Raw genomic sequence first — 13406 nt, 5'->3', positions numbered from 1 at the left:
ACACAGCACTGAGTGGGAAATGGTTCTGGATACCAAAAGACATAAAACAACTTGAGTTATCCAGGGGAAGGATGTGTCAGGTGAGGGTTACAGAAAAGAGGGAAGAGTAGATACCGACCCTCCTACAATGTCTAGGATGCATGATGGGAATTTGTAGAAAGCATGTTAGGGGATGAGAGAGAGAGAGAGCAATAGACATGTGTATGCCCAGGGGAGAAGCCTTACACATGTCATCGGTGCATGCTAAGGAACGAACGCAAGGAGGCAAGAACAGTGAGTAGTTTAAGCACCTCCATGATCTTGGGACTCCCCAAACTCAGAAGGTCTGTAGTGGCGAATTGTTTATGAGTTCTCTGGATTGATGTTGGTTAGTCTGGGTACAGACTGAGAGCCAACTCCATCTTCCCAGGAGCAAGTCTTGTCAAAACCCTCTGAGCCATAAGGTAAGAGTTGGAGGGAGTCAGAAGTGTATAATGTCATTGGCAATAATGTCCGTAGGAACTGCACTACCAAAGCCTCGATTTCAACTTCTCCTCCATCTTCTCTTCGGATGTTCCAACAGGAAAGGGAAGAGGGCCTGTGTATCACTCCAACTCCAGTTACAGATAGGGAGAATCTTGGACAGCTACTCACATGTAGATGAGCACCAGGCTGGTAGCCAGCAGCACCCAGGTTTCCATGGAAAGGCTGGGGATCAGCTCCATCTCAGCTTTTCTTTAGCAGTTCTGGCTCCAAGTTTCCCTCCCAGCTGAGAGTCTTGAAGGGCACCCCTGATGTGCCCAGCTGAGATCCAATGAGACCAGTCTGCAGTATTTATGTGCTGAGAAAGGAGGAGCTGTCAGGGATTCGGCCAGTAGAAAGTCCTCCCTTGCACTGCCTGAACTCAAAGAACCGAGATGGCCTTTTCAATGATAGTTATGAAAAGTTCATGCACAATCCTACTCTGACCTCCTTTGATTACATATTCTAGGTAAATATTTGTTCTTCCAGAAACTTAATTAAATCCATTGGCACTAAATTTTTTCTAATTTGCAGGTCTCTTTCATCCATGTTCTCATTTCAAAACACGTTGAAAACATGCAGAGAAACTGTACGTACTGATCTTCACCAGTGCTAGGCTTCCTTTTCTTGTGTGTGTGTGTGTGTGTGTGTGTGTGTGTGTGTGTGTGTGTGTGTGTGTGTGTACAATGGGTGTCGTCCTCTGTCACTTTCCACCTTATTTTTCAAGACAGGATCTATTACTGAACCTAGAGCTTGCCATTTCAGCTAGACTGCCCGGGAAGCAAGGCCCTGGGGACCACCTTTTCTACCATATACTTCCTCCCTTTCTGAAGTTATAGACATTTGCCAGCAGCCCAGTGAATAATACATGGGTACTAGAAATTTTAACTTGGGTTCCTTCACAGCAACTTTTCAGAGTCATTTGCATAGCCCCAAATTCCATTTCCTATAAGGTTCCTCTATACCCATTAGGACTTGAAATTATCCATCAAAACACAGCTCAGAAAAAAATATGAACCTGGTGGAGTCATTTCTCACCAATCACACCCAACAAGGAGAATCACCCTGTGTGCTGGCTAGTTATTTATGTTAACTTGACATAAGCTAGAATCAATGTAGAGGATGGAGCCTCAATTGAGAAAATGCCTCCATAAAACCAGGCTGCAAGCAAGCTTATTAGGCATTTTCTTAATTAGTGCTTGATGGAGGAGGGTCCAGCCCATTGTGGATAGGACCACCCCTGGTCACGTGGTCCTGGCTTCTATAAGAAAGCAGGCTGAGCAAGCCATGGGGAACAAGCCAGTAAGTGGTACCCCTCCACAGCTTCTGCATTAGCTCCTTCTTCCAGGTTCCTGTCCTGTTTGAGTTCCTGTTCTGACTTCCTTTGATGATGAACAGTGGTATGGAAGTGTAAGCTGAATAAACCCTTTCCTTTCCAAGTTGCTTTGGTCATGGTGTTTCATCTCAGCAATAGTAACCCTGACTAGGACACCCTACTATGGATTACTTTTTTCCTCTGTACAAAATGGATCAATTTCCTCTCTAAATTTTACTACTGTTCTGGGGTGCTGTGCATCTGTCTTTAGTGACAACTGCCTTACCATTGGCGGCTGATATGCCTGGCCTCCTTCTGGACATGAATGCTGTTGCTTGATTCTTTTGTACCCATTGTCCTTAGATAGATAGTTTTTCGGATGGATGGGTACATGTCTTGGCCAATGATCTGTCTAGTTTGCAGTCTACGACAGGGTCATTTGAAAGGCTGCTAAATACTGCCTAGTGATCCCTCAGCTTCCATGCCATCCATCCATTTGTGGTCTTTCCTGTAGGGACCACATGTCAACAGAATCCTGGTTGATCATCCTGAGCTTATAGTGAGAGTGGCTTTGACAGAGGCAATTCGTCTTGCATTAGCAAGTTAGGAAGTTTAACATGGTCAGACTAAGTCCATAGGTCCCATTCAAATAACCTGTCAGGATGTCTACCAGATACAAAATATTCAGCAAGGGCCTACAGATATAGCAGTGAATAATACCTAAATAATTCCTTGACTATCTCACAGATTGATAGGAAAATGTGCAGGAAACCCCAAATAACAAAGGTGTGGAGGACAATGGAGCATGAAAGAGAAGGAAGAGGTGAAATCCATCATTTCCTCAAGACCCCAACCCTGCAGCAACTGGCTCATGTCTGTAAAAACAGCCTTAATCTACTCATGAAAACAGACCCTCCACAGCCTTATCCATCTTGAGGGTTCAGTCTCTTTGTTGGGTTACATTTAGACATAAACTTGAGGGTATGCATTTAAATCAGAGAAATTGCACTTACCAAATTACAATAGTGGTGTTTGGTTTTTAAATTTTCTGCATATAAGAAAGATAATAGAATATATAACAGGCTATGGATTACATGCTTCTGGCATTAAGACTTAATCCTGGACCAGCTGGCAAGAGGCATCAGGTTGGCACGGCCCCTGGAAGCATCTCTGTCTATTGTAGGCACCAGAGTGATGTTATGTCTCCTGGTCCTCAGCAGGTGTTTCACAAGCCCTCATCCAATTTCCTGTAAGGAAGCTGAATGAATCTCAGTGGGTCAGAAAAGACAGACATAGAAATGTGTGTTGGGGGAAACCAGCTGGGAAACTGCTGTGTGGAGTGGAACAGAGAAGAGAGGTTCATGATTGGTGAGTGTGACCAAACTGCAGCACATGTGGTATGAACTTCTATTATGAGTAACATGCTATTATTACCCAAAATGTAAAGTATTATGATGAAATTAGTGCAACAGAAAGGTAACTTTTAGTTTTTTGACACAGGGTCTCCCTATATAACTCTGGCTGTCCTAGAACTCATTATGTATGACTAGGCTGTCCTTGAATTCACAGAGATCCATCTGCCTCTACCTCCTGAGTGCTAGGGTAGGTGTGTGCCACCAGGTCTGGTAGAAAATAACTAGTTTTAAGTGTGCAATTTATTCAGCACACTCACTTTTATGCACACACTCCTGCTAATCTGAAACTGTGTGGATTCCTTCCTGTTCTCTATCCCATTACTGACCCCCCATTGTGTGTCTGTCATTGTTGGATGACTCACTCTGGGTCCTTCAAATCATGAAGATCATACACTACATGCGATTTTTACACCTGGCATGTTTCACCTAGCATGGTGTTTGTCAGGTTCTTCTATAGCATAGAATCTATACAGATTTGAACTTTACCTTCTAAAATCTAATCTCCAAAACAGATGCTGATGACAGTGTCTTTCCCTCCACAATGACCTCACAACAGACCAAATCAATACTGGACCTAGATTGGACTTAGGACCTAAAACGGCAAACTGGGTTCATGGCTGCCTTTATCTAGTGAGATCGGGACACTAGTCCAGTCCCAAGACTTGCCATTCTCCCCACAAATTTTCACTGCAGATGAAGAGTTCAAGTAGGGTATCAGAGGGCAAAAGTTATACAGTAACATTACCTTGCATGATGTATTTACTGTGTCTGCAAGAGATAAGAGTTCAAGTTTGCATGGATTAAAAGATTGAGAGTTTGTTGAGAGGGCAGAGTTTGCTTTTATGGCCTGAAGTAAGCTAGCTTTTTTTTTTGAGCATGCATACTAAAAACATGGGGTCCACAGTTGACCCTGCTGTCGCTTGTGGTACCCCTTCCCCCTAATTCATACCAGGGAGTAAGTCAGCAGAGGAAAACATTCCCTGGCCTGCCATCACTGCAGAAGGCCAATTTAAATGGCAATGTGCTTAACACGCTGACCCTTCAACATGCACTATGAGGTAGGTGTGGTTGGTCAGCAACCTCACTTTCTGGAGAGGAATACTGAGACTGGGAAGACTGAAGGAACTGCCCCTCCACCACTGTGTCACACTGCTGGTCCATGCTGGAGAAAGACACAAACACTGGCCATCAGACGCCACAGTAAGCACTCTGTCTCCATGGCCATCTGCATAGATGCCCTGCGTGGCAGTGCCTCCAGCAGCCAAGATCTGTGTTCTTGTCTCTTACCTCCATCCATTTCAACTGCAACCAAGCCATCTCTTACGATAAAGGAGATTGCCTTTTGACCTGCCGACCTTCTCCTGTCCTGCAACTGATCTAGTCTTGATCACCCCGAGATTCTTTCCTCCTCCAGGCAAATCTCCTCCTGCACCATCTTACACAGAAGCCACTGGATTCTGAGAGTGTGAGATGTGGTCACTCATGACTGATATTTAATATGACATCAATAGAAATTGCTAGCTTTGGAAGAACCTGTATCAAAACAGAAAACAACACATTTCATTAACACATTTACCATCACTCCTAACTAAAAATCACAGTACTACAGTTTGGATATAGTTTGAACTCCAGTTCATGAGTCAGAACTGAACTCCAGTATGGTGGTGTTCAGAGGTGGTAGAAACTTCAGGGAAGAAGCATAATGGGAAGTGGATATTGGCTCCCATCCTGTGCTCTAGATTCCTGCCCTGCCATATGACCTATACCTCTTTTTTTCATTTTTCTTTATTAAGAAATTTTCTACTCACACTACATACCACCCACAGATCCCACCTCCTCCCTTCTCCCACCCCCCCCAGCCCTCTCTTTCAAGCCACACCGCACCCCCACATCTCCCAATTCAAGGTCTCCCATGGGGAGTCAGCAGAGCCCGGCATGTAGCTAGAGTTTTCCTGCCTTGCCCACAGTCAGGACAAATTTTTGTCACCTGCCAGTCCCACGGCCGCTCAGACCCAACCAAGTAAACACAGAGACTTATATTGCTTACAAACTGTATGGCCGTGGCAGGCTTCTTGCTAAATGTTCTTATATCTTAAATTAATCCATTTCTATAAATCAATACCTTGCCACATGGCTCGTGGCTTACCGGTACTTTACATCTTCCTTGTCCTGGGGGCGGCTCCAGGCTGTGTCTACTGCCTTCCTGTTCTTTTATTTCTCCTCTCTGTTAGTCCCGCCTATACTTCCTGCCTAGCCACTGGCCAATCAGGTTTTATTTATTGACCAATCAGAGCAATTTGACATACAGACCATCCCCCAGCACAGCCAAGTGCCGATCATCTCAGACACCTGCACTCAGGCCCGTGGTCCTAATCATCCTCTATGCAGACCTGCTGGGTAAGGCCACAAGGAACCCGAGAACGGGCTCCCACAGGACATACAGAACATCCCACAGCACCAGCACACTGAGCCTAGGCAGGTCCAAGCCCCTTCCCACTGCACCAAGGCTATGCAAGGCATCACACCACAGGCACTGGATTCCCAGAAGCCTGCCCATGTACCAGGGATGGATCCTGATGCCCCTGCCTGGTGCCCCCAAAACAGTTTGAGCCAAACAACCATCTTCCATATCCTATCCAGAGGGCCTAGTCCAGTCCCATGGGGGAGTGGATTGGGTGTGGGGGTGTGGCAGAGGGTGAGGAGTGGGGGAAGAGAACAGGGAAATGAGAGGGTCAGGCTGGAACAGGAACAGAGTGGGAGGGCAGGGAGGAAGATACCATGATAGATGAGGACATCATGGGAACAGGAAGAGGCAGGGTGCTGGGGAGGCTCTCAGGAATCCACAAGGATGACCCTACCTTGGTCTGCTGGCAGTGGTCCAGAGGGTACCTGGACTGCTCTACTCTGGTGACCGGTCTAGGGAATAACCTATCTGTCATCATAGAGCCTTTGTCCAGTGACTGATGGAGGCAGATGCAGAGATCCATGGCAAGGCACCAGGCTGAGCTCCAGGAATCCAATTGATGAGAGAAAGGAGGAATTCTACAGGCAAGGGACGTAGAGATCATGATGGGAGGACATTCAGAGATGACCAGCCAAACTAGTGGAAGCCAATGAACTGTGGATCTCTACCTCTTAATGATGCTCCCACCACAACACACCCTGCCATGATTTCACAGATTCAGGGATCCTGCCCACAGTCAGTGATAAACTATTTGGAATCATATCTTCCAAAACAATGGGATAAATAAAATTATTTTTTATACACCAAAGTCTCAATATCAGCAACACCTGCATATCAATGTTTCTTGAAGTACTCACTATTTATGATTGCTAAGTTATAAGACCAACATAGTTTTTAAAGAAAATATAGTATAGAATCTTTTCAGTCATAAAAAGGGGAATAAAGTTATATTATTTGTAAGAAAATGGATACAACCAGAAATAAGCAAATTAAGCATATTAAGTCATCCTCAGAAAGACAAATATTGGATGTTTCTGTTATTTGTGGGTCCTAGCGTTGGTGGACACAAAAAAAGTATTTATGTACATATGATATGAAAGCAAAGTGAAGCTGTCTGGGAGGACTGAGGGTAGAAATGGGAAAATGGAGGGGAAAGGGAAGGGTAGCACACTATGTGGGCTATGATCAAAGTACATTATATAGGTGCATATATAGGTGCATAAAGGTGGCCTTATATAATCATGCACAATGATTGGGGCAGAAGTGTGTTATCATGGATGTGTCCATAGTCCAGTGTGAAGATTCCACTCTGGGCTTGGAGAGAAGCAACACCAAGAGAGATTTAAGACAGGAAGTCAGACTAAGGACAAAAGGTAGGGTGACCTAACCGCACTGTCCAAAGGAAGTCACCAGTGGAGTTCTGACACCTGAGAAGCACTCCACACCTGTCACTCACTCACTTCACCTTGGGAAGACATTACTATTCTCCTTCCCCTGTCCTGCCCAAGGAACTACCTGTTCTTAGTTCCCAAGTTCTAGCATACTATGAGCTAAGTTCAAAAATAGCAAGCATGTGGACTTTAGGAAGGAGAGCAGTGGGAGGAAGGTGACTGAAGCTGTCTGCCATGTAGAGTATGTTGCAATTTGAGTGAAGTTACTGACAGTGACAGTTATTGGCTGTTGACTTGCAGCATTATCACACTGGAATAATTCCTGTTAAATATTAAACAGAGACCTCAATTAACCACATGAACTTCATGAATTTCAGTTTGTCCTCACTCTGTGTTGGGAACTCTGACAAAAGGGACTTGGCTCAGCCCAGGTGCACACACTTAATAACAACTGTACTGCTGTCCTCAGGAAGTCATGTCTTTTACTGATTCCCCCAGGCAAGGTATGTTTAAATGCACCCAAAGGGCAGATGTGCGAAAACCACTAATAATGACATGTACCTCACGTTTTTCTGTAGCAGTGTCTCACTGATGTAATCATACCAAGAAAATCCCTCAATGAACAATTAATCCTTAGTAAATTCAGATATTAATCAATGAAGATTAGGCAGATACATTAAATAAAATTGGGATTCCTTAGTGACCACTCTAATTGTCCTGAAAAGTGGTCAACAACATATCCAAAAATTATGCTAGCCAAAGGAAAGGCCAGAAGAAGCCTGTTGAATTCAAATGTCTTCCTAGCCATTAAGTTATCTGGGAGAAAAGTCAGTCTTGATGATGACATGACTGTAGTGACACCAGAAGATTGGAGATACTTTCCAGGAAAGGGGAATGGGCCGTCTAACACTCTGCTCCTATTCTAATGGGTTACAATGAGTGCAATGTGTACATTTTCACTAGAGAATAACATCAACTTATGAGAAAACATAAAATTCTTTGGTAAAATTAAATATATAAATAAATCTCAAAACAGATTCCCATAATTTGGGTTGGTAGTTCCCCTCTTCATCATTTCATAAGATACAAAAGGAAATGGGTAAAATGTCAACCGTAATTGGTATAGGATATATAAAGATGTAATTTGTGATGTCAATGGTATAATGGATGGAGGAGGAACAAAAGAATGCAACTGTTTTATACAACCTACAAAAAGTTTAAATGAAGTTTACAAGTGATTATTGTATTTGAACATGTTTCATGTATTCCTCTTGTCAGCCACTGAGGATAGACCTGTAACATGTACACTGAAGGAAAAGAGATCAAGTCTGCTTGGCTGTCTGGATGCCTGTTCATTATTCTTGGCTGTTTGAGAGGAAAACTTTAGGTGAGGCTCAGCAGATTTACCTTCTGGGTCATCCATCTTCCACAAGGATGTGTGTCCTTGGACGGAGTCTTTTGAAAGCTCTTTATCTAAATCTTAATTGCATTCCTTTCTGCTATTTTGCATTAGGTATTTTCTGGGTTTTGAATGTTCTCCAACTTTCTGTCAGTGGATTCCTACACTACCCCCAGTTTTAATGAATCACTAAAAAGGTTCCTAGGTTAATAAACTAGTCAGATTTATAGGTATAGTTCATGATAGTAAAATATGTTGGTATTGAGAGCTTCTGCTATGTATATCATACATACATGGAGATCTTATGTGGCTTACATTGGTTCTTTATTTTCCAGACCAATCAGAAATGAAACACAGATTGGTGTTTCACAACCTGCACCTAAATAACATTGTCAACAAAAACTCTTTTGCATAGAGATCCCATCCCAACTACAAACCATTGGGGGTGTGACAGTTTGAATGTTTACTGTCCCCCAGGGGCTTGTGTGAATGAACACATGGTTCCTCTCTGGTGAAGCTAATTTGGGAGGTTGTGGAACCTGTGAGACAAAAATGACAAGCTGATAAACAAAGGTCACTAGGTCTAGGCTTTGAGATCCTACATTTCCTCTGATTCTGATTCTGTGTCTTCTTCCTTGTCAGTACCATGTGATGATGCCACAAGTCCTGAGCATTATCTGTATGTTGGACTATACCCCTTAAGATGTAAGTCACAACCAACTTCTCATCCACTAAGCTGCTTCTATCACATACTCTAACAGAGTGCTGGGAAAATTAGCATAAAACTATGCCAAGAATTAGAGTGTTTACTGTGAAATTCTGAGCATGTGTCTTTTAGGCCTTTAGTTAAAGTTTGTGGTAGAAAAGTCAAAAAGCTTTGTGATATAGGTTGAGGAAACCCTAGGCTTTCACCAAGTGCCTTCCCCCACTGAGCGTTCTTGCCAGGACAGAAGTTACTATTTTAATAAGTCATTGAGAATTAGGCATACGTCCCATGACCAGCCAGGAGAAAATTCCAGATATGCATTGCAAAGACCCAGAGAAAGGAGAGGGTTCGACTCTGTTTGGAGACCTGTTTGACTGGAGAGTGAAGTAAGGCTGAGAGAAGAGATGAGACTAGGGAATGGGTCAGAACCCTGATGGCCAACAGCAAGTGTCTGACCTTACTGTGCTCAGGAACCTTTCATTAACTGCATTTTGAAGTCGATCCCTTCCTGAGCCTTTTAGGCATTCATTACTAACCTACCAATAGAACTTTATTCCATAAAGTTTAGGAAATATTTAGATATTCTTTTGATCCTAGATGCCAGAGAGAGAAGAGAGTAGGAAATTTTATAACTGCTAGGGGGTTCAAGCTCCTAAGAGGAGTAGATATGGGGCTAGGTGGTCTTACTGGAAACATAGGTCCACAGAGCCACAGATGATGCCAGTTCTGATTAACACCCAGGAAATTAATTCCTTACTCATTTGTTACACTCATCGGGGGACATGTGATAAGAAGAGGTGGTTATGTGCAGGTGATAAAGGTCGGTAGTTCATTCTCAACAAACTCATGAAATTGTAACCATGTGGTTGGTATTTTCTGAGACAAGAGTCCCAGTTTGCTGTCCTGGACCTCACTACGCAGACCATGCTGGCCTCAGACTCTCAGAGATCTGCCTGCCTCTGGTTCCTGAGCGATGGAATTCAATATGTGCTCCACCACACACAGCTTAATCAGGGCTTTAGCCTAAGTGTGAACTTGCTCCTCTTTTTGACACTTGAATGTACACTGTGCATTCTACACTGTGCATTCTAGTGATGTCACTCTACAATGCTCTTAACTCTTTTGAATTATTTGTGAAATTCAGAGAATGGGCAGGGTTGGCTACCAGTCTGGTGCCCTAGTCTCTTCAGTAATACATTCAACTTAGATGTGGTATTGAATAAAGATGGTGGATAGGCTTGAAAAGAAATACTTTTTTCCAGCTAGGTGGTGGTGGCACATACCTTAAATCAGCACTTGAGAGGAAGAGCTAGTCAGATCTCTGTCAGTTCGAGGCCAGCCTGATCTGCAGAGTGAGTTCCAGGACAGCCATGGGTACACAGAGAAATCCTGTCTCAAAAACACAAAACAAAATGATAGAAATATTTGTATTCTCCACATAATAATGTTCATTATAAAATATTGAATGGAGAACATTTGACATGAATTTAACTACTAGAGTAATCATAATTCTTCTCATTGTTATTAAAACCATAAATAAAATCACAGGCTATCATGTACTCTAATCAGAGCCCAACTGCAATGGATGGAGTCAAGTGTCAGAGATGAACCTCCACATTTCAGTCATGTACTTAATGATTTCCTTTACACTAGACAGTTGATAATACTATGCACAGACATTGCCCCTGTTCAGAGATGTACTAACTTCTTAACCATTAAGGTTACAGACAGTGGATTAAGCCCATCTTCATTTGGACTTCATTCAAAGGTAAATTTGAGTCTATGTGTTCTGGGACATAAAACCCTTGATGAATACAGGTGGACTCATTAGGGAAATTCACACACCAGTTATGATGCCACCTCTCAACACAACCTTTAGGACAATTGATTTTTGTGGTTGAAGAAGCCCTTGCCCACTAGACACCAAGGGACCTTGAACAAACACAGTGAGAAGAAATGAGTGAACCATCCCCAACTCTAGAAGAAAATAGATAAGTTCCATTAACTACAAAGATGCTTTACAAACACATGAAAACTATTAATTTTAATACATATTATCTAACCTGTGGCAAGATTGCACAATGAAAGCAATCTCCCAGCCATTGATTTAGTAAAATATTTATTGACCACCAGCTGTTTATAGGGCCTGAATCACATATGTTCATCAGCTTATCAATTGTTGGTTGTCCTGTAGTTTCATTAACAAGTGAATTTTAGTTTGATTTTACAGCTAGTGAGAAAGCTTTTGCCCATCAAATTCTGTAACCTTTATAAGAATGGAAAGTGGCTAAAATTCAGTTTAGATTAATTTTAGAGTATTTCAGCAAATTTGATTTAGTCTAAAATTTAAATCCAAGTTGCTTCCAATACAATATTTTACAAGAAGAGAAAGAAGAGAAAAGTTTAAATTTGGGGTTTTCACATTTTAAAAGTGTTTACTAAAGCAAATGGAGGAATACTTGGTTTGTACAATTGTCATGCTTAGACTTACAGCTACAGGTTTTAAGGCTGTTTTAAATTGTCCCCAGCTTTGGTCTTCCCTATGTATTTCAGCTGAGAATCTGATGTAATTTTTCTCATGGTATAGACTCAGGCGGATTGGATGGAGGGGTTGGTGGTGAGGTTTTGCCTCCAGAGTGCTGGGCTGAAAGGTGTGTGCCTGATGGACTGGCGTGTGTGGAAATGACTTTAGAGTGCATATTTAATACATAAGAACTGTCGCTTTTGCCTAGTTTTCCCCCCTTTTTTTTCCTTTGAAAGGATGTTCATCTAAGACAGAAGAATTGAAATCATTTCCTTAGAATTCAAGACGGCAGGAAAACTGGTTATATGAGACTCTCCTCTGGCAAGCCCCACTAAAATGGTGACTGCTTAACAGAGGAATTTCAAGCTTCCCTCCAGCTGCACAGGTTTGGGTTTGGTGCCCTCAACTGTCAGTTATGGAAACTGAGGCTGTGAAAGTATCTTGTTATGGGGTAGACTGGAGAGATGAGGACTATCTTACATTTAAATGGTGATGCAATTCTTAAAATATGGTCTTCTTAAGTGCTAAGAAATTTTCTAAATTTTCTTTTTTGCCAGACAAACTTAAAATGCAATTTCAAAAGATTAATTTAGAATTGGCCTCTCTGTAACAGAGATAGTTTTGCATGATTTCTGGGCCTTGGTGCATAGGGTATATACATATTGATGTCGAGGTGGGTGCCCCTTCTGTTTGTTCGTTCTTTCTTTTTCTTTCTTTCTTTCTTTCTTTCTTTCTTTCTTTCTTTCTTTCTTTCTTTCTTTCTTTCTTTCTCTCTCTCTCTCTTTCTTTCTTTCTCTCTTTCTCTCTTTCTTTCTTGTTTGTTTTTTTTACATTTTTTATTGATTCCTTGGGAATTTCACATCATGTACCCCAATTCCATTCGCCTCTCATTCCCTCTTTATCTGCCCTTTACCCTTGCAGTGTCCCTGCAAAAGGAAAACTAAAAAAATAAATGATGCAATTAAGATGAAAATAAAATAACAAATAAGAATATTAATTAAAAAACAAAAACAAACATACAAACGAAAACAAAAAACAAAACGCAATTTACTCACCTGCCTTTCCTGCCTCGCCATCGCCTCTGCATTTGTCTTGGTGGCACTGGGAGCTGCCGTGTGTCAAGCAGGATACCCTTTGTCCACACAGCTTTACTTGCAAATGTTCATTTTGTAATGTGATGTTGGTCTGGTACAAGGCCTCTGGCTTCTGGTACACCATCAGTACTAGACCCTCACTGAAAATCCTCTTGGATATCCTGCCGTTGCCCTGAGTTACAGAGATCTCTGTGGCTATGGTTCTGAAGGACCAGTCCTTTTAAATGTTCCTGCAGGTCACAGATGGAGTAAAGGTTGGAGTGTGCCAACTCGAAGCTCTGGATGCATGTGTGGGTGGTAGCTGAGTTGGTCTGACATTTCCGTATAATTTCCTTGGCTTGTTGCCAGGTTATGGATAAATCCTTTTTTAAATCTTTACTATTGACATAATATTTTTATGAAATTCTCTGGCCTCCAGCACATTTCCTATCAATAGTTTATTGATCTAGTCATTACCTTGTGCTAGAGGGCCTGGCAGACCAATATGGGATCCAATGTACATTATATATAAGGGATGTTTCCTATTCCTGATTATATCTATAAAGGCTAAAAGCTTAAAAAATGCTATAGTGCCTGGTCCTCACACATTATATACCT

At 42.2% G+C, this 13406-nt stretch overlaps 1 protein-coding gene across 2 annotated transcripts in view; it reads right to left on the bottom strand.

Annotated features, from left to right (window-relative positions):
- The window catches only part of LOC143270502 (lithocholate 6-beta-hydroxylase-like), a 28106-nt gene extending 23519 nt beyond the window's left edge, over positions 1-4587 (bottom strand). The window contains exons 1-2 of one of the 2 annotated variants that reach the window (XR_013047680.1): positions 2830-4587; positions 634-820 (exon numbers count right to left, since the gene is read on the bottom strand). Coding sequence is in view for 1 of the 2 variants with exons in the window: in XM_076560674.1 (XP_076416789.1) it covers positions 634-704 (71 nt within the window). In the remaining variant the exon portion in view is untranslated. The remainder of the gene's footprint in view (positions 1-633; positions 821-2829) is intronic. The other variant, XM_076560674.1, reaches the window with a different exon arrangement.
- Between the last annotated feature and the right edge of the window lie 8819 nt (positions 4588-13406).

Source organism: Peromyscus maniculatus, chromosome 23 (assembly GCF_049852395.1).
Source record: "Peromyscus maniculatus bairdii isolate BWxNUB_F1_BW_parent chromosome 23, HU_Pman_BW_mat_3.1, whole genome shotgun sequence".
NCBI lineage: Eukaryota > Metazoa > Chordata > Mammalia > Rodentia > Cricetidae > Peromyscus > Peromyscus maniculatus.
The sequence above is the reverse complement of the archived record's forward strand: the minus strand, read 5'-3'. Positions and strand labels throughout refer to the sequence as shown.